This window comes from Xiphophorus hellerii, chromosome 20 (genome assembly GCF_003331165.1).
Source record: "Xiphophorus hellerii strain 12219 chromosome 20, Xiphophorus_hellerii-4.1, whole genome shotgun sequence".
Lineage (NCBI taxonomy): Eukaryota > Metazoa > Chordata > Actinopteri > Cyprinodontiformes > Poeciliidae > Xiphophorus > Xiphophorus hellerii.
The window spans coordinates 14,463,582-14,489,042 of NC_045691.1; the positions used below are offsets into that span (position 1 = coordinate 14,463,582).

A 25,461-nucleotide genomic window follows, 5' to 3' on the forward strand; every position below is an offset into this window, starting at 1 on the left:
AACGCGAGGAGGCTAAGCTTTTGGAGCTAACGAAAAGGAGACGAATGTCCCGGGTATCAGCGGTGAGACGTCCGGATATTACGTTCTCCAACATCCCAAGATATCTACAAGTTTGCTCCAGACATGTCCATTTTGGTGAGTGTCTAAATTCGCTCTGTTGGTGTTGTGTCATAATGTTTGGCTATGATTTACTCATGTTCAGTTACATTGATGCTAAATGTCACTTACGTTACATTTAAGCGGGTCAACCTTGTTTGGGTCAGGGCTTATATGTTTTTATGTAGCATAGTGTCAGTGGACATCGAGGTTATTCCATTATTGTGAAGTAAACTATTTTACTAGTGTTACCAAATTTAGGGCATTAATACCGATGTGTGTTCTGATATGTCCTCTTCAAGGCAAACCGTCGTATGAAATGGATCAGCTCAATCCAGACTGAATATGGGTCACTGCGAGGTAAACGCCACAACATCGGACTGACATGCGCGTAAATTAAAGAGGCGATACAGCAAGACCATGATGGATCAACAAGTGGGGGAGCAAGTTAGAGAGACTGTGTTTTCATTATTTACCCCAGAAGAGGTAAATAATGGAAACACAGCAGCGGAGGCTGTAGAAGAGCAGCAAGTTGGAGAGGCTGAGGAGGAAACCCCAGGAGAAAAGCTCAGCAAGGCTCTGAAGAGGAACATGAACCATTTGTGTTGAAATATGTGTTCAGTTGGAAGTGGCTGTTTTTCCCCTCATTTCATAATTTAATGTGGTAAAACATTCATGAAACGTTTGATTCCAGCACTTCAAGCTGCATGTAAACAGGTGATGAAATGAATCACTTTTCACCTAAAAATGTGATATCTGAAATGTTTCAAGTAATAAACATGCATCATGTAATGAAAGATATTTTAAATAAACATTTTATGTGATTAAACAATTATATTAAATTTTGCATCCATCCATCCATCCATCCATCTTCTTCCGCTTATCCGAGGTCGGGTCGCGGGGGTAGCAGCTTCAGAAGGGAGGCCCAGACTTCCCTCTCCCCGGCCACTTCTTCTAGCTCTTCCGGGGGAATCCCGAGGCGTTCCCAGGCCAGCCGAGAGACATAGTCCCTCCAGCGTGTCCTGGGTCTTCCCCGGGGCCTCCTCCCGGTGGGACGTGCCCGGAACACCTCACCAGGGAGGCGTCCAGGAGGCATCCTGACCAGATGCCCGAGCCACCTCAACTGGCTCCTCTCGATGTGAAGGAGCAGTGGCTCTACTCTGAGTCCCTCCCGGATGACTGAGCTTCTCACCCTATCTCTAAGGGAGAGCCCAGCCACCCTACGGAGGAAACCCATTTCGGCCGCTTGTATCCGCGATCTCGTTCTTTCGGTCATGACCCAAAGCTCATGACCATAGATGAGGGTGGGAACGTAGATCGACCGGTAAATCGAGAGCTTCGCTTTTTGGCTCAGCTCTTTCTTCACCACGACGGACCGGTACAGCGCCCGCTTAACGGCAGACGCTGCACCAATCCGCCTGTCGACCTCCCGCTCCCTTCTTCCCCCATTCGTGAACAAGATCCCGAGATACTTAAACTCCTCCACTTGGGGCAGGACACCCCCCCTGACCTGGAGAAGGCACTCTACCCTTTTCCGGCTCAAGACCATGGCCTCGGATTTGGAGGCACTGATCCCCATCCCAGCCGCTTCACACTCGGCTGCGAACCGCTCCAGCGAGAGCTGCAGATCACGATCTGATGAAGCCAAAAGGACCACATCGTCTGCGAAAAAGCAGAGACGAGATCCTAAGGCCACCAAATCGGATCCCCTCAACACCTTGGCTGCGCCTAGAAATTCTGTCCATGAAAGTGATGAACAGAATCGGTGACAAAGGGCAGCCCTGGCGGAGTCCAACTCTCACCGGAAACGAGCCCGACTTACTGCCGGCAATGCGGACCAGACTCTGACACCGGTCATACAGGGACCTGACAGCCCGTATCAAAGGGCCCGGTACCCCATACTCCCGGAGAACCCCCCACAGGGCTCCCCAAGGGACACGGTCGAACGCCTTCTCCAAGTCCACAAAACACATGTAGACTGGTTGGGCGAACTCCCATGCACCCTCCAGGACCCTGCCGAGGGTGTAGAGCTGGTCCAGTGTTCCACGACCAGGACGAAAACCACACTGCTCTTCCTGAATCCGAGGTTCGACTATCCGACGGACCCTCCTCTCCAGTACCCCGGAATAGACCTTGCCAGGGAGGCTTAAGAGTGTGACCCCTCTATAATTGGAGCACACCCTCCGGTCCCCCTTTTTGAACAGGGGGACCACCACCCCAGTCTGCCAATCCAGGGGAACTGCCCCCGATGTCCATGCGATATTGCAGAGTCGCGTCAACCAACACAACCCTACAACATCCAGAGCCTTAAGGAACTCCGGGCGGATCTCATCCACCCCCGGGGCCTTGCCACCGAGGAGCTTTTTAACCACCTCGGCGACCTCGTCCCCAGAGATTGGAGAGCCCAATCCAGAGTCCCCAGGCTCCGCTTCCTCAGTGGAAGGCATGTTGGTGGGATTGAGGAGGTCTTCGAAGTACTCTGCCCACCGGCCCACAACGTCCCGAGTAGAGGTCAGGCAGCACACCATCCCCACTATAAACAGTGTTGGTGCTGCACCGTTTTGCAGTAAACATTTAATGTAACAAGCAAACCAGATGAAAGAGCCCATCAAATATTTTTTAAATATAAAATTAGTTAAATAAAAAAGTCTAGTAGAATAACTTCACACTGATTTTGAGTTAATGGGGCACGATTTGGAAGCTATTGAAGAAAACATATAATTTAATATTAAAATTATTTATCCATCCATTTTCTTACATCCTTGTCCTTAGTGGGGTCGGGAGGATGCTGCTGCCTCTCCAGCTAACGTTCCTGACGAGCGGCGGGGTCACCCTGGACAGGTCGCTAGTCTGTCACTTAAAATTTTAATAGAGGATTGTGTGCCTCGTGTAAAAGAATGAATTGCCACTTTTTTGTATCAGTTGGTCACAAGGCATTTATTTACAGGAGTGTTTGGTTCGGAAATTTACGGTCCCAATGTAAACCTCCGAGCGCTGGAGGAGGGAGCGGTGAGAACAGCTGGCCGGAATTAGCGTTCATATATCGGATCAACCTTGAGCTAACCGCTCCTTACGCCGCGGAGCGCGAATATTCAATATCCAACTTGAAACAACGTCACTGCAGTCGGTAGCACAATGAAAACGCCGGATAAAGTTTTGATATGTGGCCATACAAGATGGCGCCCAGCGACGTCAACGTGTGTCACGCAGTGACGTCAGTTCCAAAGCTCTACTGAGTTCAGGTGTGGAGGCCGCACAAAATCCATCAGAGGGCCTCAAATGGCCCCCTGGGCCGCAAATTTCACACTTCTTGCCTCGTTTTTTATACAAATATCTTGAAATATGACAAAACTAACTCATGTAACTTTTCAGCAAGATATAAAAGCTTGTTTTAAGTCAATAATTCATTAATATTGATGAAAATGTTTTAAGTAAAAAATAGTTTAATATTGACAGAGTAGTATTAGTTCTACATTTTTTCCATTTTATAAGTGAAATAATTTGCAGGTGGAGTTAGACTTTATCATTAACATCAAGGACTTTTTGACTTAAAACAATCTCCTATATCTTGCTGAAAAGTTACTTGTTCGTTAGTTTTGTCGTATTTTAAGCGTACTAAGAAACTAGACAAAAAAACCAGTGAGATTTTGTGTTTTTGCAGTGCATTCGTCTTTCAGGAAGGGGAACTTCAGTCTCAATCCTTTTGCAGCATCTAACAAGGTTTCTTTCACCATTTTTCTAATTTATCTGTCTCTTCCTCTTCTGCCACAAAAACCAGATTTATGATATGCATGAAAAGTGAATTTAAAAGTAATGTAACACTTTGTGTTGGTCTATACCATAAATCTCTGATAAGTGCTTTAAAGTTTGCGGTTGTAATGTGACAAAATGTGAAACAGAAGATATCAAGGCTTTCGTAAAGCACTGCACACAAGCACAAAGAGGGATTAGTTAGTCATTTCTCTGCTGCAAAACTTTCATGACAGAAAGTCAAACTGTATTATAAACAAAGGGGACAGAAAAGTGATGTTTGTTTATAAATTATAAGCGTTTTTTTAAACAGCAGAGGGCTTGCTGGAAATGACACTGTTTACATTTTGCTCTCCGTTTCCCCCTGGGTCAGTTTCCCAAGGTGTCAGATTCTTCGTCTCTCTGCAGGATCTGATGCTTCTGTAGTAAATGTGTTGAACAAAGTGAAGGAATATGTTTGTTGCTGGGTGGTCAGAGTGGGAATAAAGCACTTAAATCAGCTTGGAGTACTACATACACACCGGAAGTGCCAGATTTCTTAAAAAATTTAACTTCCCAAAGTGACCACTCTCTGGCGTTGGATGTTTTTCCACGCATTTGTATTTATTTGAATGTATTTGAAGTTGATATCTGGGTTTTTATTTGTATGTCCGAATCATGACTACTAATGCCTTCATACAGCTCACAGTGCATGTATTTTTACCTCAGAATCACAAAGCAAGAACTTCATTTGAGGGTAAGTTTGGAAACTGCTTATACATGCAAAAGTACATGCTGTTTTCTTCTGATTTGTCACTGCAAATAAAGAGTTTTTTTGTGAGCCTGTGCAGTTTCTTGTATAAATCACTGGAAGCATTAATGGTAAGATCTGACTTTGTTATTACAAAGGTACATATTTGTTGTCTTTTACAAATAAAAGCAAAGTTTCAATAGGAATTCTTTGTGACTTATTCATCAGGACGGTCCAAGCCTGCTGTTCCCGGGAGGCAAGCGGCAGCGGCAGCCTCTTACTCCTTCCCTCTGTAATTACAGGGTGTTGTTGGCCAAACGTTATTTATACTATTTTAATAAGCTGAGCAGAGCTTACATGTGAATTTGGATGTGTAGGAGTTCATTATGGCTTTCTTGATTGTCTCTTAGTACTCAGTGACCTGTCCTGTTATTTCCAGCTCTGTTTATGTGTTTATATTGAAAGCAGCATGAGGGAGAGAATGGCTGGATTCGGTTTGATCTCGCCTGTGACTTTAAGGCTGCTTTTGCAGGATTTGCATGTCTCTTCTCATTTGCTGGTAGAAATCTTGAGCTTGCGTCGGATTGGTTCCAGTTCTGGTGTTTCACTTCCCCTTTCCCTGCTTGGTTTCCCTCCCTGTTTCAGTCAGATCATGAGACTTCTGGTGTCTTTAGCAAACCACAGATTAGAACCTCTTGAAGGTTTTACAGTAGGTAAGAGGGTTGTTTTTGTTACAAATTCACACCAGTTTGAAGTTTTCTGTTAATCATGCTTGCTTATTTCATTTTGTGTGAAATGATTAGCTGCTGTTTCAGTGCTGAGAATTTGCACTGGACTTATGACTGGATCATTCTTTGTAGCTGTTTTTCTTGCCTAAACTCAGACTATTTGGCAATACTTAACATCGGTTGTTTAAAAGTTAAGAACCTCTACAACAATGCATTAGTATTTCCACAACTTTTCAATTGGAATTAGGTCTGTACTTTGACTAGGACATTCTGACACATCAATATGCATTGTTCCAAACCATTCTAGAGTTGTCGTTGTGCTGGAAATGAAGCTCAAATCTCTTTCAGAGTCTATTTGGTTTTCATCCAGACTTGTTCTGTATTTAGTTTAATGTATTTATTAACTGAGCAGCTTTTCTGTTCTGTTGTTAAAAAAAAAAAGATTCTCCACAACCATAATACTGCCACCAACATGTTTCAGCATGGTTAGCGGCCTCTGGCCTGGTTCTCTGACTAGTACTCTCCTTTATTTAGTTTATTCTGTGTTTATTTTCTTGGATTTACTTCTTGCTGTTTCTTTTATGTCCCTTTTTTCCTTGTAAAACATTTAGTCTTATAAACCTTGGTTGTGTAAAGCGCTATAAAACAAATAAATGATTGATTGATTGCTTAGCCTCATTTTATTTGACACGTTGAAACGTGACGTCATGCGCGCAAGACCCCGCCCCCAACTTCCTGTTGGAGGGGAAAAAACTCTTCCGACGATTTTAGCTGTCAACATAATGCGCTAAATCTTAAATGTATGCAAGATATATACAAGAGAAAGGGACGCAGTGTTCTGATATTAATTGTCAACACTATGACAACTAGAAGAAAAGATTACAGGTCACTAAAAAGTTTTAATTTAAAAAAAAAGTAGCGAAGGAGAGGGAGGTAAGTCAGTTATGTTAGCTTGACTTTGACAACCTTAGCATGAAAACAGTAAAACTGAAAACAGACTGAATGTTTCTCTCCGTAGAAAAATGTTTACGCGTTTTCTGGTGTTGAATCTCTGTCAGCTAGCGGAGCTGTTGGTCAGTCGGTTGTTATGGCAACGGCTCTGCGTATAGCTTAGACACTAGAGAGACAAAAGAAGAAAAGGAGCGGGTTTGACTTGCTCTTTATCCGTTTCTCTGCGATGTTTTCCCTTTACTGTGACACGCTGCGCTACATTAAAGTACTTACATCTCCAGGTTTCAATGTGTTAACGTAATTGCTCGATGGCCGAGGAGCAGTGGCTGTGGCAAGATAAAGAATCGTCTTTTTGCCCCCCAGCATTGTGCGCATGCGCGATATTTCCGGATGTAAACAATAGCATTCAACATGTCAATGAAAGTCTTACCAGTGTTTCTGCGAATTGTTTCTACAGAAATCCACAAGTCTTATTGCACATTCACAACTTGATGTAGGTCTGGACTTGTAGCCATTCTGACACTTTTTACATTCTTACACAATTTTGCTTTTGTTGATTTTATTCCTTCCACTATAAAAAGTGCCATAAATTAATGAAGTGAATGATGTTTTGAGACACAAAAACAGGACACTGTTTTGCCAATGTCTGAAATTTCATAACACGTCTGAGTGACAGCTCTTTGTTCCTCTTTTCAGCCATGAGGTTCTGTGAGGTGCTGCTCCTCTTTGGTCTGCTCAGACTAACTTCAGGGCTGCCTGTTGCCTCGCCTTTCAGCCAGGCGCCGTTTCTCACTGTGTGGAACGCCCCCACAGAGAACTGCCTCTCCCAGTACGGCGTGGATCTTGACCTGGGGATGTTTAGCATCGTCCAGAACCAAAATCAAACCTTTATAGGTGAAAACGTCACTATTTTCTATGCTGACAAGCTGGGTCTGTACCCTCGGTACTCAGCCCAGGGCGAGGCCATCAACGGTGGGGTTCCTCAGAACAGCAGCCTAGACGCTCACCTCCGACTCGCAAGCGAAGATATCCGCTACTACATCCCTGACAGAGACTTCCAGGGCCTGGCAGGTGGTGGACTGGGAGAGCTGGCGGCCAGTGTGGGAGAGAAACTGGGACAGTAAACAGGTGTACAAGGAGGGGTCAAAAGCCCTGGTGAGGGCCAGGCATCCAGACTGGAGTCCTGCTCAGGTGGAGGCAGCGGCTCGGCTGGAGTTTGAGCAATCTGGGAGGAAATTCATGGAGGAAACACAGAAACTGGGGCAGAAAATGAGGCCAAGTGGCTTGTGGGGGTTTTATGGATTTCCCAATTGCTACAACTATTACAACGACAGGAGCGTAAACTACACAGGTGAGTGTCCAGATGTGGAGCTGAGCAGGAACGATGAGCTGTTCTGGATGTGGAACGCCTCCTCCGCTCTGTACCCTGACATCTACCTGAGCCTGGACCTGCGAGGCCTCGGCAAAGAGGTGCTGCTCTACGCTCATCACCGCATCCTGGAGGCCATGAGGGCGGCAGATCAGGTGACCCCGTCGCAGCTGCCCGTCTTCCCCTACGCCCGCATCGTCTACACCTACACACTAGAGTTCCTCTCCAAGGTGAGTGGCGGGTTAGTACCGTCTTCTTCAGCACGGTCCGATGTAAATAATATTCTGTTTTCACAACACAGGAGCATCTGGTCCACACTGTAGGAGAGAGCGCTGCTTTAGGATCTGCTGGGGTCGTGCTGTGGGGGGACCATGCATTCGATAAATCTAAGGTATGAAACATGCAATGGCTGTTTTCCCTCTGTATAACACTGATATAATCCTGCAGATATCCGTTGAAACTCTTGTCATTAGAAATCCGGTTGTGAAAGTGATACTTGTTACAAATCATTTTCCTTTATGACTATTTCCCAAGTTCTAGTACCAATGTTTGATGACCTTTAGCATCTCAGGCACCTATTGGCTTCTACTGCAGTGAGACTCCTTATAAAAGGCTGAAGATCTTAAAGGAGAAATTTGTAAAATTTGCAGTTTATGCGAAAGTATTCACTCCTCCTGAAAGTGTTTCATGTTCTGTCACTTTTATGTATATAAAGTTAAAGTTCTGATTTGGAAGAAAAATAAGTTACTGCTTTTTTTTTTTAAAGATTTAATTAAAAATCAAAATTTGAGGGTTGGATTTGTTTTCAGCCCCCTTTACTCTGCTATTCCCAAGTGAAATCTAGTGCAAACAATTGGTTTCAGAAGTTGTTATTACAGTCCTGCTGTGTGTTTTATAATCTCAATATAAATCAAGCTTTTCAGTGACAATTTCAAAGTTGTTTTTGAAGTAAAGATATAGCTAAATATTTAACTCCAGGCTAAATATTTAAGTTCAGGCTAAATATTTAGCTTGATAACTAAATATTTAATTTGGTGCTAAATATTTTGTTTTCTAGATGTTTAGTTTAAAAAAATGCATCAATTTGCTTCCACTTTCCAATCATCCACTCTTTTATGTTGGTTTATTGCACAAAATCCTTTTAAAATACACTTCAGGTTTGGGTTGCAATGATATAAAATGAGAAAAAGGTGAAGGCTTTGCAAAGTAGCAGCAGTAGACAACAAATAATTGCATAGAAAACATATTATATGTGTAGAATACATCTATTAGTCATAAAAACTAATAGAATCAAAAACATTTTAGACCCTTGATGTACAATATGACTTTATTTACTCTAAAACAAACACTGTAGAGACAACGAAGAGCAGATTTATTTTTGCTGTGCTCCAACACAGAGAGATGTTTATTCTGTGCTATTTGCTGTGTTTGTCCAGGCCACATGTGAAGCAGTCAAGTCCTACATCGACGAGACTTTAGGTCCCTACGTGGTCAACGTGACCTCGGCTGCCACGCTCTGCAGCCAGGCTTTGTGCTCCTCTCAGGGACGGTGTCAGAGGTCGGACCTGAAGTCGGGCTCCTACCTCCACCTTGACCCCGCAGCCTGGAAGATCCTGTCTGAGAAGAAACCGGCAGGAGGGACAAACTACAGGGTTTTAGGGCAGATGGACGCACAAAGTGTGCTGCAGATGAAGTCTGACTTCCACTGCAGGTGTTATCCTGGGTGGGAAGGGAGGGACTGCTCCACGCCAGTTTAGAGATTACAATAGTTTTAAATAATAAGACGGGGAAGTGAAAGCCAGAGTCTTTCTGAGTGGAGTTTGCTTGTTGCTCGTTTCATCAGTTTCTTCTCAGAACCCAAAGTTGTGCCTTTTAGCAGTATTTGCTTTTAGGTGTCAGTGTCTCTGTCGTTGTTCTGTGATGGATTTGCAATTTCTAATCAGGACCAAATGGGTTTTGAAGATGGATGAATGGACTGAGTTGATTGATTCTTGCTCATTTCAAAACAGCTATATTTTTTGAAATCATGACTCATTTTTTGTATCTGTGTTTTGTTTTACAGTATTGTCAGTGTGCACTGATATGGATGTGTGTGTCTGTGTGTGTTTTTTTTACATAAACCACTAATTTGTTTTGGTGTCTGCCTACTTAATCAAATCCTTCTGCAAACTGCACAGATCCTATTAGTTTTCCAGGCAGACTGTATTTAGAACACAATGGCACGAGTTGTAAAATGAACTCCCAAGTGGAAAATTTGTTGTTTTGATTTAACTTTCAGCTTCTAAATAGCATCATGCAAGTAACGTTTACTCTTTTTTTAATAGCTGTTTGCTTTAAATGAGCATTAGTTACGTCTTTGTCATTCCTGAAACACCAAACTAAATGTTGTTGTAAAGGTGGTTTCAAATCTTCACATACATCAGGTTGAAGAAAGTCTTTCTGATAATTTTATACCAAAGTTTGAGATATGTTGTGAATTGTTCAATATGTTCAGCTCCCTCCATAACTACTGGCACCCTGGAAAAGATTTTTTTTTTTACAACTTTTTAAATATTATTCTAACTCTAAACTTATGTAAGTTTCAGCAAGTAGCAATTTTCTTGTAATTATTACCTGACTTGTGAGGATATTACATACATCTGCCTTTATTAAAGAGGATATTTAATTGTTTTTCCCATTTTGAAGAGTAATTATCAGAAAATGTTGTTTAGTGGCGTCGTGTTTTTGCCCCTATGGGAAACAGAAACCTCTGATCACTTACTAAGAGCTGATCAATATGCTTACTTTAAAAAGTAAAGTGTAACTTTAAACATGTTAAAAGAACCACTGATTGATTTTAAAAAGTATTATTTATCAAAGTAGAATTTAAATGTTGGATTCTCCTTAATTTTGCAGGGTGCAATAAAATATTAACTCCTTTTGGGCCTTTTTTTAAATTTTACTAAAAATGTTTTGTATTGAGAAAAACATGAATTAATTAAATTAGTGTTTTATTGTTGCTTTAAGTTAATGAAGACCAGAACGCTCAAAGAGTTTGGACAGCGTTAGTTAAAGATATGCATGGAAATAACAATTAGTTACTCTTTATACTGGTTTTTAAATTGAAGTTGCCATCTATTGAAGTTACTGGGGCTTCCATAATGACTTGCTTGTTGGTTCGTGACCAGCAGGTGGTGCTGTCGGGCTACTAACCAAAGACGAACATCAAGGTCACGGTAACGGGAGTTTTAAATCACAACAGCAGTCAAATCATATGATTTAAAAACACATTTTACTCATTACTTGATCCAGATTATTGTCTATTTCTGCCGCAGTTTAGGATTTATAATAAATTCAAGTGACTGACTGAACCTCAGAGGGCGAGAGGTGACCTTGATTAGGATGGGAATGCCACGTACCATGTCTTCTTATCTGATATCCACCACTGCTGCAAACTCATGTCACTGATGGTGATTTTTACCTCCTGTGTCCCTCGAGGATTAAAAGGCTGGAAGATCAGACTCCCTTGTTCCCAGCCTCCAGCGTTATTAGGCTGAATTGTTACAAAATGAGGACAAGGCGGGCACTTTGTTTTGCAAGCAGAAGCAACACATTTGCAGTTTTGCTTTCTGTTTTTTCATATATATATATTTCATATATATGTTTATAGAGAGAACAAGAACATTTACTGCGGTAACTGCCTGAACAAGACAAATATCATTCTGAAGAAGCTTATTGCAAATGGGAATTCAAGAACAGTATTTATGTTTGTGGCGCCATGAAGTCAGAGCCATATAGTTACCTAAAAATAGAAGCAGTAAATAGTTTTTAATCATAACTTTTATTGCTACTGTAATAGAATAGAACCACAAAATATCTTGATAAAACTCCATATAGAGAGAAAACTTCCTACTTCTGCAAATCACAACCACCATGTTTGTTTGTTTTTCCCTAAAGTTTGTATTTGGGTCCTTTAACCCTTTCCATTCTGATATATGTCAACGATTTTGTCTTTTATCCTTGAATTTCTTTAGATCAGGTCATGATGTGTTGCTTTTTGACAACTTTTAGCCTCTTTGTGTTGTCAAACAGGTTCTATTTAAAGCACTTTGTATTGCATTGTTGCTGAAAATGTGCTATATAAATAAAATTACCATTACCTTTACCTTTTTAAGTGCTAGAGAGTAGTTACTTGTACCAGGTGGGTCAGGTTGGTTTAAACTGATTTTTTGCCTCTCATTAAATGAAATAATCAGCTGAAAACTGTTTTTTTTCATCCAATCTGGTTAGTTTTGTTTGATATTGAAGATTTGTTTGATCATTTGTAACCAGCATTCTGGGAAATGTGGACAGAAGAAACACTTTAGCTGCTCAACCTTTCACAGCAAGTTTAGTGGCTTCAACTCACTCACTCACTCTTTGGTTACCCGGCAACAATCTCTTGAGTAGTTTGTGGTTACCTAGCAACAATCTGTTGTGAAACTTTTTAGTTAACGGTCCTTGTAGGACATGGTCAAGCAGTTAAGGTTATGCCATCTAAAACCTTAACTACATACACTAAAACAATCGGCGTATGTACATTGTAGGGCCGAGAAGGACACTCGAGACACAACTGAAGACATGTTGTATTGGACTCTTCGTGACTGGAGAGTACAGCTCCTGATTGTTCTGCTCTGGGACGGCGTCTGCGCTCCGAAAGTGAAACCTACAACATGGCCCCTGTACTCCAAGAAGCCCCTTCTCTTCGCCTGGAATGTCCCGACTCAGGACTGTGGCTCCCGGCATGGCGTTTCTTTGCAGCTGGACCAGTTCCAGATTGTGGCCTCGCCAAGTAAGACCTTCGTCGGGCAGAACTTGACCTTATTCTATCACGACCGCTTGGGCTTGTACCCCTACTATAAGAAGGATGAGACGCCGGTGCGCGGTGGGCTGCCACAGATCGCCAGTCTCTCGCAGCACCTCAGCGAAATGCAGAAAGGTGTTGATGAGTACATACCAAACCGGGGCGCTGTAGGTTTAGCGGTTATTGACTGGGAAGAGTGGCGGCCCCTTTGGATACGAAACTGGGGACCCAAAGACATCTACCGAAAACAGTCCCGTGAACTGGTGCGCCAGAAGAACCCAACTTGGTCCGAGGAGCAGGTGGGAAAAGTGGCCCAGCTGGAGTTTGAGATGTCTGCTATGACGTTCATGGTGGAGACGCTACGCCGCGCCAAACGCCTGCGGCCCAACACTCTGTGGGGGTTCTACCTGTTCCCGGACTGCTACAACCACGACTACATGAAGTCCCTGGAGGGTTACACGGGCCGCTGCCCTGATGTGGAGGTGGCCCGCAACGAGCAGCTGAAGTGGCTGTGGACGGAGAGCACGGCGCTCTTCCCCTCCATCTACATGCGCAAAGTGCTGCGCTCCTCTTCCCCAGGACGTCAGTTTGTGCGGCACCGTGTGAAGGAAGGGATGCGTTTGTCTTCATCCGGCGACGAGTTGGCACATCCTGTCTTTGTGTACACCCGGCCCATCTACAACGACTATCCGGAACACCTGACAGAGGTGACACTCCGCCTTCTTTAGCCTCTCCTACTGACAAGTTTGAATTATCGTTCAGAAACACTCGTATCCTGTTTTACACTTGCCTTTCAGTGACTATGTGGAAAGTTAATATAATGCACTTATGTCATCCCTCAAGCAAACAAATCTCAATCGCAGAGGAGCGCTAGCTCACAACCCCCATCCCATGCTGAGTGAAGCTACAGCTCTTCAGTTTTCCTTATCGGCAGGCGCAGTCCTTTCCTGTCCTGTTTTGGTAGCAGTCAGATGTCCCTAATACCTTTTAATTTGTGTGGAGCTAGCAGGAAGGGTGTTGGTTACATTCAAGATCTGTCTAATCACCCATAAAGATAGAAAGAGAAAAAAATAAAAGCTTATTTCTTCCTTTTTTTCCCCCCTTTAAGTTTCCAAGCAGTTTTGTTGACCTGTGAATTTCAAGAGCTGAATCCTCTTTTCCAGTTTGACCTGGTGTCCACCATCGGGGAGAGTGTCGCTCTGGGAGCTGCAGGAATCATCATGTGGGGAGATTTAACACATGCAAAAAACAAAGTAAGCATAAACTGACTCTCACGTTTCACAGGTTGTCTGATCCACTTTTTTCACGTCCGATACCGATCCAATACAGCCAAACACAACTTTAAATGTTTCTTTTTTAAAACACACATAAACGTACTGAATTATGTGATAACTCTGCACTACCACAGCGGTAGTAGTGCAGAGTTATCAAACCTTGGTCAAATGTAGAAACACAACTTTAATTTATTCAGTCAGTGCAGTTAGGTGTATAACAGCCAATGCAAATTAATTAATAAAAAACTGGAACTGATGAAAACAATAGGCTTAGTGCCTTGGTTAAACATGTAAAAAATAACTGCAGAACAACTTTAAGTAGATTTTGTTCTAATCCATTCTAAAAGATAAATATTAATTTTCAGAACAACAACCTAAAAGATAAATATTAATTTATCTTTTAGGTTGTTGTTCTGCTCCATCTCAATGTCAAGTCTTTTGCAGCGCCAAACAACTTGCAAGCAACCTACTTTTAATTTATGGGAAATTAACTTGAAGAGGCAGATACATGCCGCACTTTTCAGATTTGTATTTTGTAATTACTTAAAAATGTTGTGCCACTTGCCTTTCTCATTATGATGATGGTTGTTCTGTCACTTAAATATCAAAGTTTTTGGCTGTATTATGAGAAAAAGGGAAAAGGTTGAACAGGTCTGAATACTTTTGGCAGACAGTTTTCACCTGGAGTTTGATCCCCTGCTTGCCTGTCACATGTGAAGTCATTTGACACTCAGGACTCCGAGTCAGTCACTAATTATACTGTAAGCCACTTGTTCTGCAGATACACAGAAGATACTTGTCTGGAGGAAAATTAAAGTCTGCTAAAGGTGGAAGGAGGAAACTATTTAAAATGAAGAAAAACACATGATGTATACAGACTCACACAAAAGTGTGATTATTTAGCGTTTGCATAAGTTTTTCTTCTTATTTTGCTGAGTTGATGGTCTGCTTTTAGCTTCAGAGTGTGTAGTCGTCAGTGTAAGACAGTTTGCATGAGAGAGAAATGTGAGTACAGGTTGAAAACAAAATGTATCTCTACCTTTATGAGAAAACTTAAACAATCATTGGATGTAACTTAAAATATAATTAAAAGGGAAAGCTTTAATCTACAGTTTTGAGTTGTGGGTATGTGTAAAGTAAACCTCTTATTCATATTTAATAACCTCAAGACAATAACTCTTCACAGGTAACCAAAAAAAAAAAAACACTCCAGAAAGCATTTCTTTAAAATTAAATATCAGTTTTTCTCACCAAAAACGTACTTTGTATAAGAACAAGAGGAACAAACACAGCAGAAAATCTGTTTTGTAAAACATACAGTATATTGGTATGAATTGGGTCTAAATCAATTCAGATCTCAAAAGATTTCTTTATGAGACTGTAGGATACCTTTAAACAATATCTTTAAAAACCAGCAGTGGCACAAGTTGCCTTCAATTTATCTTCAAAGGTGAACCTGGGATTTAGATTAATCCCAGTTTAAGATGTTTTAGCTTCAAGTTAAAAAACCAGTAGTGAGATTAAATTTTTGTGCTTAGTATTCAAAGGCATGGCTAAACAGTGACCATGTATTTCTCAGTGTTCAATTCAAACACTGAATTGAACAGGGTTTGAATTGAACCTTTCCACAATTCAGTTACAGCACAGGAAAAAAAATGAGAGACCACTTAAAATGATCCGTTTCTCTGATTTTACTTTTTATAGGTTTATGTTGGAGTAAAATTAACATTGTACTTTTATTCTATGCACTACTGACAACATGTCTCTGACATCGCAAGCAAAAATTTAGTATTTATTTGCAGAAAATGAGAAATGTTCAAATAACCAAAAAGATGCACTGCTTCCAGACCTCAAATAATGCAAAGAAAACAAGTTCATATTCATTTAGAAACAATTATACTAATGTTTTAACTCAGTTCAGAAATCAACATTTGGTGGAATAACCAGGAGGTTTTCAATGGGGTTCAGTGCAGTGGGCTCTTAGTTTTTCCAGAGGTGTATGTTTGGATATATTTTTATTGAAAAGAAAGGTAGGCATAAATATACTTATTTAATCCTTAGACAGTTACTTAGACAGGATAAATACAATTAGAACATAAGACTGTTTTAAATGCCTTCAAATTACCTCAGATGGTTAAAGTTGATCTTCTTTTTATATTAATTTGGCCCCTGTCCTCTTGAGGCTGTACAGGCTCCTTTTTGTTATGCAGGTTCAGCTGTGAGAGCACATCTTCCTGATTGGCTGCCTAGAGTCTGGAGGAGAGCTGCTACTTCATTGGACCAGCAGAGGATTGTCAAGCCAATCAGACGTTAACGAGGCCCACCTGCACCATATAAAAGGCTCCTGAAAGCATTCCTCTAGTGGGGCAGCTAGTAGGAAGAGGTTTTGTTAAGCTGTCAGCCACCTTTGGTGTTTAGACGTGCATTGTTTTTGTTTGTTCTGCTAAGTCGTTTGAATCTGCTGTAGACTGACTTTATACAAGCTAGAAGCTCATGTGTGGGAGGTGTGGTGCTGCCTTTGTGTCCTTTCTTTTTTGTTGGTTTCAGTTTACAAAGTTTAGACTGACTTGTTTGGACATTTTGTAACTTAATTTGCACTTAACCATTCTTGAATTTGTTGGCCCTTTTGTTTTAATTGGGTTAAGTTGTATTGTGCTTTGTGAAACCATCTTTTTGTAATAAATCATTTTACATTCCACTTATTTTCTCTGGACACTTTTTTATGTTACCGCCCCTGAACTCCTAGACCTTGGGGGCGTAACATGTTTTTTAGTACTGCAGAACATTATTGAGTGAGGAATGTAGCATTCGTGGCTGGTCGCTCTGACTGGTTCATAACACTTCTTTAATGAATGTGTCTTTAGAACAACATGATGAAGACACACATAAGAGTGACTTTAGGTCATACTAAACAAATTCAAACATATCTAAAAAAAATACCAGCTTCTAAATGTAAAAACTATCTCTGATGCTAAAGTTTAGCATAAATGGAACGGCAACCAGTTGTTGGCATGGCAACCGGAGCTACGCTTCTCACTATCGCAAACCTTTAGCTTTACTTTCATTGATCCTGTGTGCATTCACAATCTTCCTAAATGTAGAAAACTAACATGTCTTGTGCCTGTTATCAGCAAGGAGCTTAAAATTACTTTCAAACCAGTTTGGCATTTCTTTTTTTTTGTTTTTTCAACTGAGTTAAATTGACTTTCTCTAAAGATGCTACCAAAATAAGAGCCTGGATTTCAAAGTAAAACACAAGGTACTTCAAATTTGACTGTAAAATAAGGAAGTATGAAACAACCATTTAAATGCATTTGGCCATATTATATTCCCTTTTACAAGAAGTGATTGGCAGTTGTGATGTAAAATGTTAACATTTACTGTAAATATACATTTTCTTCCGGTCTTTAGACCACCTGCTCTGACCTGAACGCGTATCTTCAGGGCACACTGAGCCAATACCTCCTCAACGTCTCCACGGCAGCAGAGCTCTGCAGCCAGACCCTGTGCGGTTCCCACGGCCGCTGCCTTCGCAAACATCCAGACAAGGATGTTTACCTTCACCTCAACCCCCTCACACACCGCATCGAGAGGCGAAACGGCAAACTGACGGTCATCGGCAAGCTAGGAGACCCAGACAAGGTGCTTCTTGACATGGACTTTCAGTGCCAGTGCTACAGGGGCTTTAAGGGGAAAGGCTGTGATCATACAGACCAGCTGCACCAAAGAGGGACGGCGACTCGAACCAGAACATCAGCGCTCCAGTCTATCATCTTCCTGATAACCGTTGTGCTCCTGTGTTAATGTCAAATACATCTTAGCAAATCCGCTGCCTTGCAGAAATATTTATTTACATTGATTTTCACATTTTTATTGTCCCAGAAACCAGAGTGTGTTTGGTTAATATTTTATATCAGGGGTGTCGAACTCCAGTCCTCAAGGGCAGTTTTTAGATGTGCCACAGGTACAAAACACTGGAATGAAATGGCTTAATTACCTCCTCCTTGTGTAGATCAGTTCTCCCAGCCTTGCTAATGACCTAATTATTCTATTCAGGTGTGATGCAGCAGAGGCACATCTAAAAGTTGCAGGGCAGCGGACCTCAGGGACTGTAGTTTGACACCTGTGTTTTATATGTTAGACCAACACAAAATGGTGCATAAGATCTGAGAGGGTTCACAGTTGGCTTTCTGTTTGTGCACTGCAAAAACACAACTTCCTACCAAATATTTTTGGTCTAGTTCAGTAGTGTCCAGCCTTTTTGCAATGAGGGCAAAAATCGGTAAATTAGAAATCACATGGGGTTCAAAAATGTTATATTTTTGTAACATTTTTAAAATTGCACCCAATATTTTGTAAGAGGAAATAATTTATTTTTGGAAAAAAACTGCCCTGAAGCATCAATCAATCAAATTTTAATTGTGTAGCACATTTCAGCAACAAAACATTGTTCATGATGAAAAGTGTTTGTCTGGATCAACCAACTATGAACGCAGGACAGATTTACTTAATTCTAGAATTGAGTTTAGGTGTGGAGGCCGCACAAAATCCTTCAGAGGGCCTCAAATGGCCCCCGGGCCGCAAATTTCACACTTCTGGCCTGGTTTTTTATACAAATATCTTGAAATATGACAAAACTAACTCATGTAACTTTTCAGCAAGATATAAAAGCTTCTTTTAAGTCAATAATTCATTAATATTGATGAAAATGTTTTAAGTAAATAATAGTTTAATATTGACAGTAGTATTAGTTCTACATTTTTTCCATTTTATAAGTGAAATAATTTGCAGGTGGAGCTAGAACTTTATCATTAACATCAAGGACTTTTTGACTTAAAACTATATCTTGCTGAAAAGTTACTTGTTCGTTAGTTTTGTCTTATTTTAAGCGTACTAAGAAACTAGACAAAAAAAAAAACCAGTGAGATTTTGTGTTTTTGCAGTGCATTTCGTCTTTCAGGAAGGGGAACTTCAGTCTCAATCCTTTTGCAGAATCTAACAAGGTTTCTTTCACCATTTTTCTAATTTATCTGTCTCTTCCTCTTCTGCCACAAAAACCAGATTTATGATGTGCATGAAAAGTGAATTAAAAAGTAATGTAACAATTTGTGTTGGTCTATACCATAAATCTCTGATAAGTGCTTTAAAGTTTGCGGTTGTAATGTGAATTACAAATATTAAAATATTAACTTCTTTTAGGACTTTTTACAAGGGCTAAAAATGTTTTGTATTGAGAAATTACATGAATTAATTAAATTAGTGTCTTATTGTTGCTTTAAGTTAATGAAGACCAGAACGTTCAAAGAGTTTGGGCAGCGTTAGTTAAAGATATGCATGGAAATAACAATTAGTTACTCTTTTATACTGTTTTTTAAATTGAAGTTGCCATCTATTGAAGTTACTGGCTTGCTTGTTGGTTCGTGACCAGCAGGTGGTGCTGTCGGACTACTAACCAAAGACGAACATCAAGGTCACGGTAACGGGCGTTTTAAATCACAACAGCAGTCAAATCATATTATTTAAAAACACATTTTACTCATTACTTGATCCAGATTATTGTCTATTTCTGCAGCAGTTTAGCATTTATAATAAATTCAAGTGACTGATTGAACCTCAGAGGGCGAGAGGTGACCTTGATTAGGATGGGAATGCCACGTACCATGTCTTCTTATCTGATATCCACCACTGCTGCAAACTCATGTCACTGATGGTGATTTTTACCTCTTGTGTCCCTCGAGGATTAAAAGGCTGGAAGATCAGACTCCCTTGTTCCCAGCCTCCAGCTTTATTAGGCTGAATTGTTACAAAATGAGGACAAGGCGGGCACTTTGTTTTGCAAACAGAAGCAACACATTTGCAGTTTTGCTTTCTGTTTTTTTCATATATATATTTATAGAGAGAACAAGAACATTTACTGCAGTAACTGTCAGAGAAAGACAAATTGCTGAACTTGTTTCTTTCGGTCCAAGGGCGAATGTTTACCTGGAGCTGTTTGATAAATTTGGGAAGATACAAAATGGCTCCCACTGATAGACGTTAGGGCTGATTGTCAGTCACTTTGTGGTTGCTGTAACTTTCTCTCACCCTGGCAACCTAAAATCTGCTTCCTCTACCCAAATTAGAACAGGACACAGCCAAATAATTCAACACCTGTTGCCATCATTTAAAAAATATATTTTATTGTGGCTGGATTTTAAATCAAGACATGAAACTTTACACCTTACAGTTGGAGTAAGATTTACCTGTTGCGAGCTGCGTTTCGATGCGTTATCACACATTTCAGAATTGCCTCCACACTTCCACAAAGGCCATTTGTGATCTGTTTATCTGCTCTGAGTGGATCCCTCGTCTTTCTCCAGCCTCTGCCAGGTCTGGCAGGCCTCTTTTATTTTCCTATCCCTTCCATCTCAACGTTTCTTCATTTTGGCGTCTCGCTCTGTCACACACCTCCATGGTCACGTCCGCCCTTTTCTTCGCCGCTCGGTCTGCAGATCGTCTCGCTTGCTCTGGGTTTAATCACGGTTTTGTCACGCTCCGTCTCAGTGTCCTTCAGAGGACTCCCACTCTCTTATCGGGGTTCTTACTGATCCTGTGCTCACACTTGTTTACATAATTTATGTTTGTGTAAGTCATCAAAGCCCTCCGTGTTATGCACTGATCAGGCTGTTAAAAACAAAGAGTTTGCCTTGAAATGGCCAATGTGCCTGTTAAGTGGTCAGATCTAAGGTCTGTATAAAGAAAGAGGTCGTCATGCTAATGCTTGTTGTTTTCCATAAGTACAATGGAGTCAGGATAAAGATGTTATTTTACTTGAAAAAAAATATCTTAAAATTATGAGAAAAAAAGTTGTTTTAATGAGCAAACGCTGGTGTCACACCTAACTCTGTGTGGTTCTTTCTTGGAAACGGACACAAATAGTTTCAAAGTCCTGCTACTGATAACAGAAGTACTTGATCTTTTAACACATCAGCATCAAATTACTAAGTACCATGAATACTTATACCAGAGTATAACTTCACAAGATGCTCGACATTTATCATTTTAATTTTCTGTTAATTTCAGTGTGTGAGTTATTATAAAATTACTAATTTATTCACCTAATATTACAACTTTATTCTGGTTTTATTGTGACTTTATTCTCATAATAAAAAAAGAATAAAATCTAAGATTTGTCATTTTTATTTAAAGGTGAGCAAGTAGGCTTCTTTGAAAAAGTTAGCTTAGGTCTAAGGCAGGGCTGAAAGTAGTTTTAAATTCTTGCCGGTACTATGACGAAAATCGTCAGTGGCTCATTGAACAAACCAAAACAAATAAAAAGATTAATATTTAACTGTACTATAAGCTCCTTGTATGGATAACACAGAAAGTAGAGGAATGTCATCCCCGCGGCCGACACTGATGGTGGAGGCCTGGAGAGTGGAGGTGGGGAAGGGGTGGAGGTGGGTTGAGCTCAGCTGGAAAGCGGAAGATGCCATGGATGGAGGTCCTTATCAACTGGGGCTGTGATTGGCCGTGACGTGGCTTGGTCCAGCGGTGATAGGTCGACGATGATGAGCGGGACGCGCCGATTGGATGATGCAGGTGGGGCCAGAGTTTTCCAGTTTTAATTTACACCTAGGCTTCATTTTGTCTAATTTGTCCTTTAAACCAGTGGTCCCCAACCGCGTCCAAAGCAAACTGGAAAAAGGTTTTAAGACGTATGTATCGTCATACATTCATGGATATGAAGGTGAGTCTTACTTTAAAGGTCTTTAAACTTCGTGGCTAACATTAGCGTTAGCTTATGCTAATAGGCAATATTCTCGGACATTTTACTTATACAATTGTGCTATTTAAATATCTAAACATTCTTATTCTTTCTCACGGACAACGTTCTTTGGTTATTTTGTATTTATTTTTAAGTATATTGCTTTAATGTGTGTTTGTTGTCGTTAGTGTCTAACAGGGGAGACTACGGTTCTGTCTTTTTGCTTCCGAAGCATGAGGAAGCACGTCAAGCCTTGTATTGTTGAGTTCAGACATATTTAGTTAAGAAACCAGAGGTGGGGCGAGTAACCCAAATTTTAAAAAGAAAAAGGTTCGTTGCAGTGTACAAGCTTATGTGATACACCATAAAGTGGGAGATTGTAATAATCATTTGTTTATAGACAAAAAAATTTAAGGGTATAAGCCATCACATAAATTATTAGTATTACGATGCATTATATATGTTTTTTAGGGTGAAATTGACCAAAATACCACGTCAAATTAAAGAAAAAAACAGGGAACCAAATTATAGACAGAGTTTCACCAGGAGTCCTAGAGTGAGGAGCCCCGCCCCCTCGCTCCTCAGTCAGTTTGGGGAAGAAGATGGCTGTCGTTCTCTCATTCGCTAAAGCTGTTCTTGTTCCCAGGTTAGTGGTGTGAAGCTGGTGGAAACTGTCCCCGCTAAAATGTAAAGTTACAAGTTCATTTGGTGCTGATTTCGTAATTACATGCTAGACGTGCTCAGACGTTCAACGTGGGAAAAAAAAGACTGATTTTTTTTTTTTTCATAATTACGGTTAACGAGATTTTAGCTTTAACGGTCGTAAAACAGCCGTTATAGAGAGTTTGCTACATGTATCTATAAACTCCGATCCACTCCCCGACCCAACCTTATTAAGGATTACAGTGGTTTCCTGACGTGTTGTGTTATCTTTTGATAGGAAGTGTTAAAGTTACTCTCTGTTACATGTACCGGAAATCAGTTGTCATCAGTTTCAAACATTTATTATAGACGTTACCACTTTTCCCCTACTACCCTGTAATTGATTCTACTGTACTAGCTTAAGCTAGATCCAGTCATCTAAATATGCCCACATTAAATTATAGTACTAATAATATGATTACATTTTTCAGAATTATTACAATTCAAAGTAGCCTTAAAATTTCACTGCACTTGAGAAATAGTTTTCTTTTTATGTAAATCTGTAAGATTTAAATTGATTGTTGAATTGTTTTGATTTGGCCCTTGGATGCTGTCACAGCTGGTGGGGCTGATGTTGTTTATTGAAGTAGATGGAATATGGTTGTTTTGGAGCAACGGAAGGACACATGGACATGAATGCACAAAGGAATGTTCATTGTATGATTGCATGATTTCATGATTTTGACAATTTGTAATAAAGAGACAGAGTTTGGGGAAGAAGACGGCGGTCGTTCTTCGTTCGCTAAAGCTGTTCTTGTTTACAGGCTTCCCACTCGGAAGAAAGGAAAAGCATAGACATTAAAAAAAAAATCATCTGTTACAACTGTTTCAATACAGCTGAGACGTGTAACACTTACCTTGTGTAAAATCGGATGTCGTCATCAGACCCGGCAAACCTTTGTAATCCAAAGGTAGATTGGATTTTCAGTTCTTCGATCTGGTTTGTTAGGGCTTTTATTTCTTCTTGTAATTTCTCGTTTTCATTTATTGCCATGTCCAGGCCAGCTGGTTCTGGGACAGAGCACTAATAGTGATCTGCAGAAGTGCATCGCACAGGCGGATCAGTTTTTCGGCTGTCCGGCTCTGGTCTGCTTTGAAATACAATTTTGTCTTTACTTGCGGTCATGGTCACTCAAAGCGGAAAAAAATTAGCTGCATTTGCGCATGTGGATGTGACGTCAGCGCTGTAGGTGCAAAGAGCCCATAATATCCAGAGAGCGACTTGAGCTCGTTTTGACATGCCTGTGTTCTTTCTGGAATATTTCTGACTGGTCAACTCGGAAACTAAATTTAAAGACACCAATGTGTAGCCAACATGTGTCCTGTTATAAGGATATAAGGCATTTTGGGGTTTGTTTTGACATGAATCCACTAGCTGCATGCGTAACCACGCGTAATGTGTGCGTCTATGTTGCGTCAAAGTCAGGCTCTGTGCGTCCTCATGCATAACGGTGTTTACAGGACTTTTTCTCACCAACGGAGATCCAGGGAGAGACACGTTGTCAGAAAGTGTCAAAACTGGATGTGTTTCTTCAGCAGAACCTCACAACTCACGGCAGTGGATGATTATGGCCGTAAGAGCTGACAAGTTTTGGATTTGAGAATACCGGAAACTTTTAATCGTCCGCTGTTACAGTCAGAGCGAGGTGGGTAGAGCGTACCGAAGAGCCAGAATGGGGAGTGGCGGGGGGCGAAGAGACGTTGAGGGGAGGAGGACCCAGAAGTGACCAAACAGCCCAGTATTTGTCGTAAAACCACTGCATGGAACAGAAAGGGAACGAGTGTTACATCGCAACCTGCTATTATCATGCCCTTACCTGGTGGAAGAGGCCAACATCAGCAGTTCAAATTCTAAAGACAAAACAAATCAAAACAAAGTAAGAAGAACAAGAAAGATGTCTACAACATGATCAGCCGAGCCAACTCTAAATGCAGAGGCTGAGGAATTTCATCCGAGAGCTGAAGATGTGACTGAGCCAAACGAGGTCTTGGAGGAAGGAGTAGAGGAGCTACACCCTCAGGAAGAGGAGGTCGACTCAGATACCGCTGAATCTAATGAAGGTCGAAGAGATGAAGGATCACCTGGAGAACGCCCGAGAAGGAGGAGGCTGCCCAGGAGAATCTACACTTATGATCAGTTGGGTCACCAAACCTTCCAAGTCCTGCAGAACTGCTCCACCCGAGTAGAGAGACTCTCAGAAAACAACCCCAACTCTTCCAGCCGATCCTCATCTATGTGTCCTTTTTATGGCAGCACTGCTTCTGAGAAGAACAACAAAAACAAAAATAAATAAAAAATACAGCGTGGGGCAAATAAAGTTGCCGAAACTGAAGGACTCCTGTCTGTTTCGTGAGTGCAACAATAGGAAGAAGAACCTTTGCGAAGCGCGAAAAGTGGTCAGACGACATTTCTCTTGCTAACTGGACCCTGGAACATCTATCTTTTGGACTTCTTTTGGGTTTGACCATTAGTCCAGGTGACAGACGAACGTAGGAACAAGAGGGGGTGGAGGGTTCAGGGGGAGACACACTACCGTTGAACCGGGGGGAAAAATAATAAGAGGGGGGCAAAAGGGGTAAAAAACCGATAGTTCCAGATCCCCCCGACCTCTCCCACTTCGCTTTTCTCCTTTGGTGCTATTTTTTGTGGGGTTTTTTTCTTTTTAAATTTTAGGTTGTGTTTCAGCCAGCGTTAAATTTATTACATGTTAGGACAGAATGGTGCGCTAATCAGGCGTGTTGAGGTTAGGTTAATGGTTTATAAACTGTTACAGTGGGTCAGAAGCTATTTGCCTCATGTAACAGGGCTTCTGTGCGGCAGTAAAAGGTAGTAAATGAAATTAGCCCAAATTAAGGCCAGTTAAATGGTAACAAGTAGAATTTGAGTTGGTAGTAAATTTTTCAAAAAACATTTCATGACCCCTTCAATATATTTAGAATTTTACATTGATGCTGACTTTTTGTTTTAAGTTCCTTTAACTATAAAATCTGTACTAAAAAATTATATTTACTCCCAGGACCTGAGCTGACGTTGGTAGACTCGATTGGTTTCGCTGTCCGATCTGCTGCGCCTAACGTGTTGAGACTAGTGAGTCACCATGGGAAAATATACGTTTTCACGACTTTGCCTGGATGACCAGGTGACAGAGAAGCGCTTTGTAAAACAGGCAGAAAAAAAAATATAAATATGACCTCGTCACTGCGATCGAACCAAACCGAGTGGAACGTCTACCGTTCATTAGCAGCGGATTCCTGCGCAGGAGAGCAGATAAAAAGTAGAAACTTTTTTACA

At 41.0% G+C, this 25,461-nt stretch overlaps 2 protein-coding genes across 2 annotated transcripts; both read left to right on the top strand.

Annotated features, from left to right (window-relative positions):
* Positions 1–4,763: 4,763 nt before the first annotated feature.
* On the top strand, positions 4,764–10,302 carry LOC116711119 (hyaluronidase-1-like). The gene is given in 5 exon segments (XM_032550500.1): positions 4,764–5,289; positions 6,952–7,325; positions 7,327–7,854; positions 7,926–8,015; positions 9,061–10,302. Coding segments are annotated over 5 exon segments (1,557 nt in total). The 5' UTR covers positions 4,764–5,045; the 3' UTR covers positions 9,382–10,302.
* A 1,854-nt stretch (positions 10,303–12,156) lies between these two features.
* Positions 12,157–17,627, top strand: LOC116709844 (hyaluronidase-2-like). Its single transcript, XM_032548518.1, has 3 exons — positions 12,157–13,153; positions 13,610–13,699; positions 17,132–17,627. The coding sequence occupies exons 1-3, from the start codon at positions 12,224–12,226 to the stop codon at positions 17,522–17,524; spliced, it is 1,413 nt and encodes a 470-aa protein (XP_032404409.1). The 5' UTR covers positions 12,157–12,223; the 3' UTR covers positions 17,525–17,627.
* Positions 17,628–25,461: the final 7,834 nt, after the last annotated feature.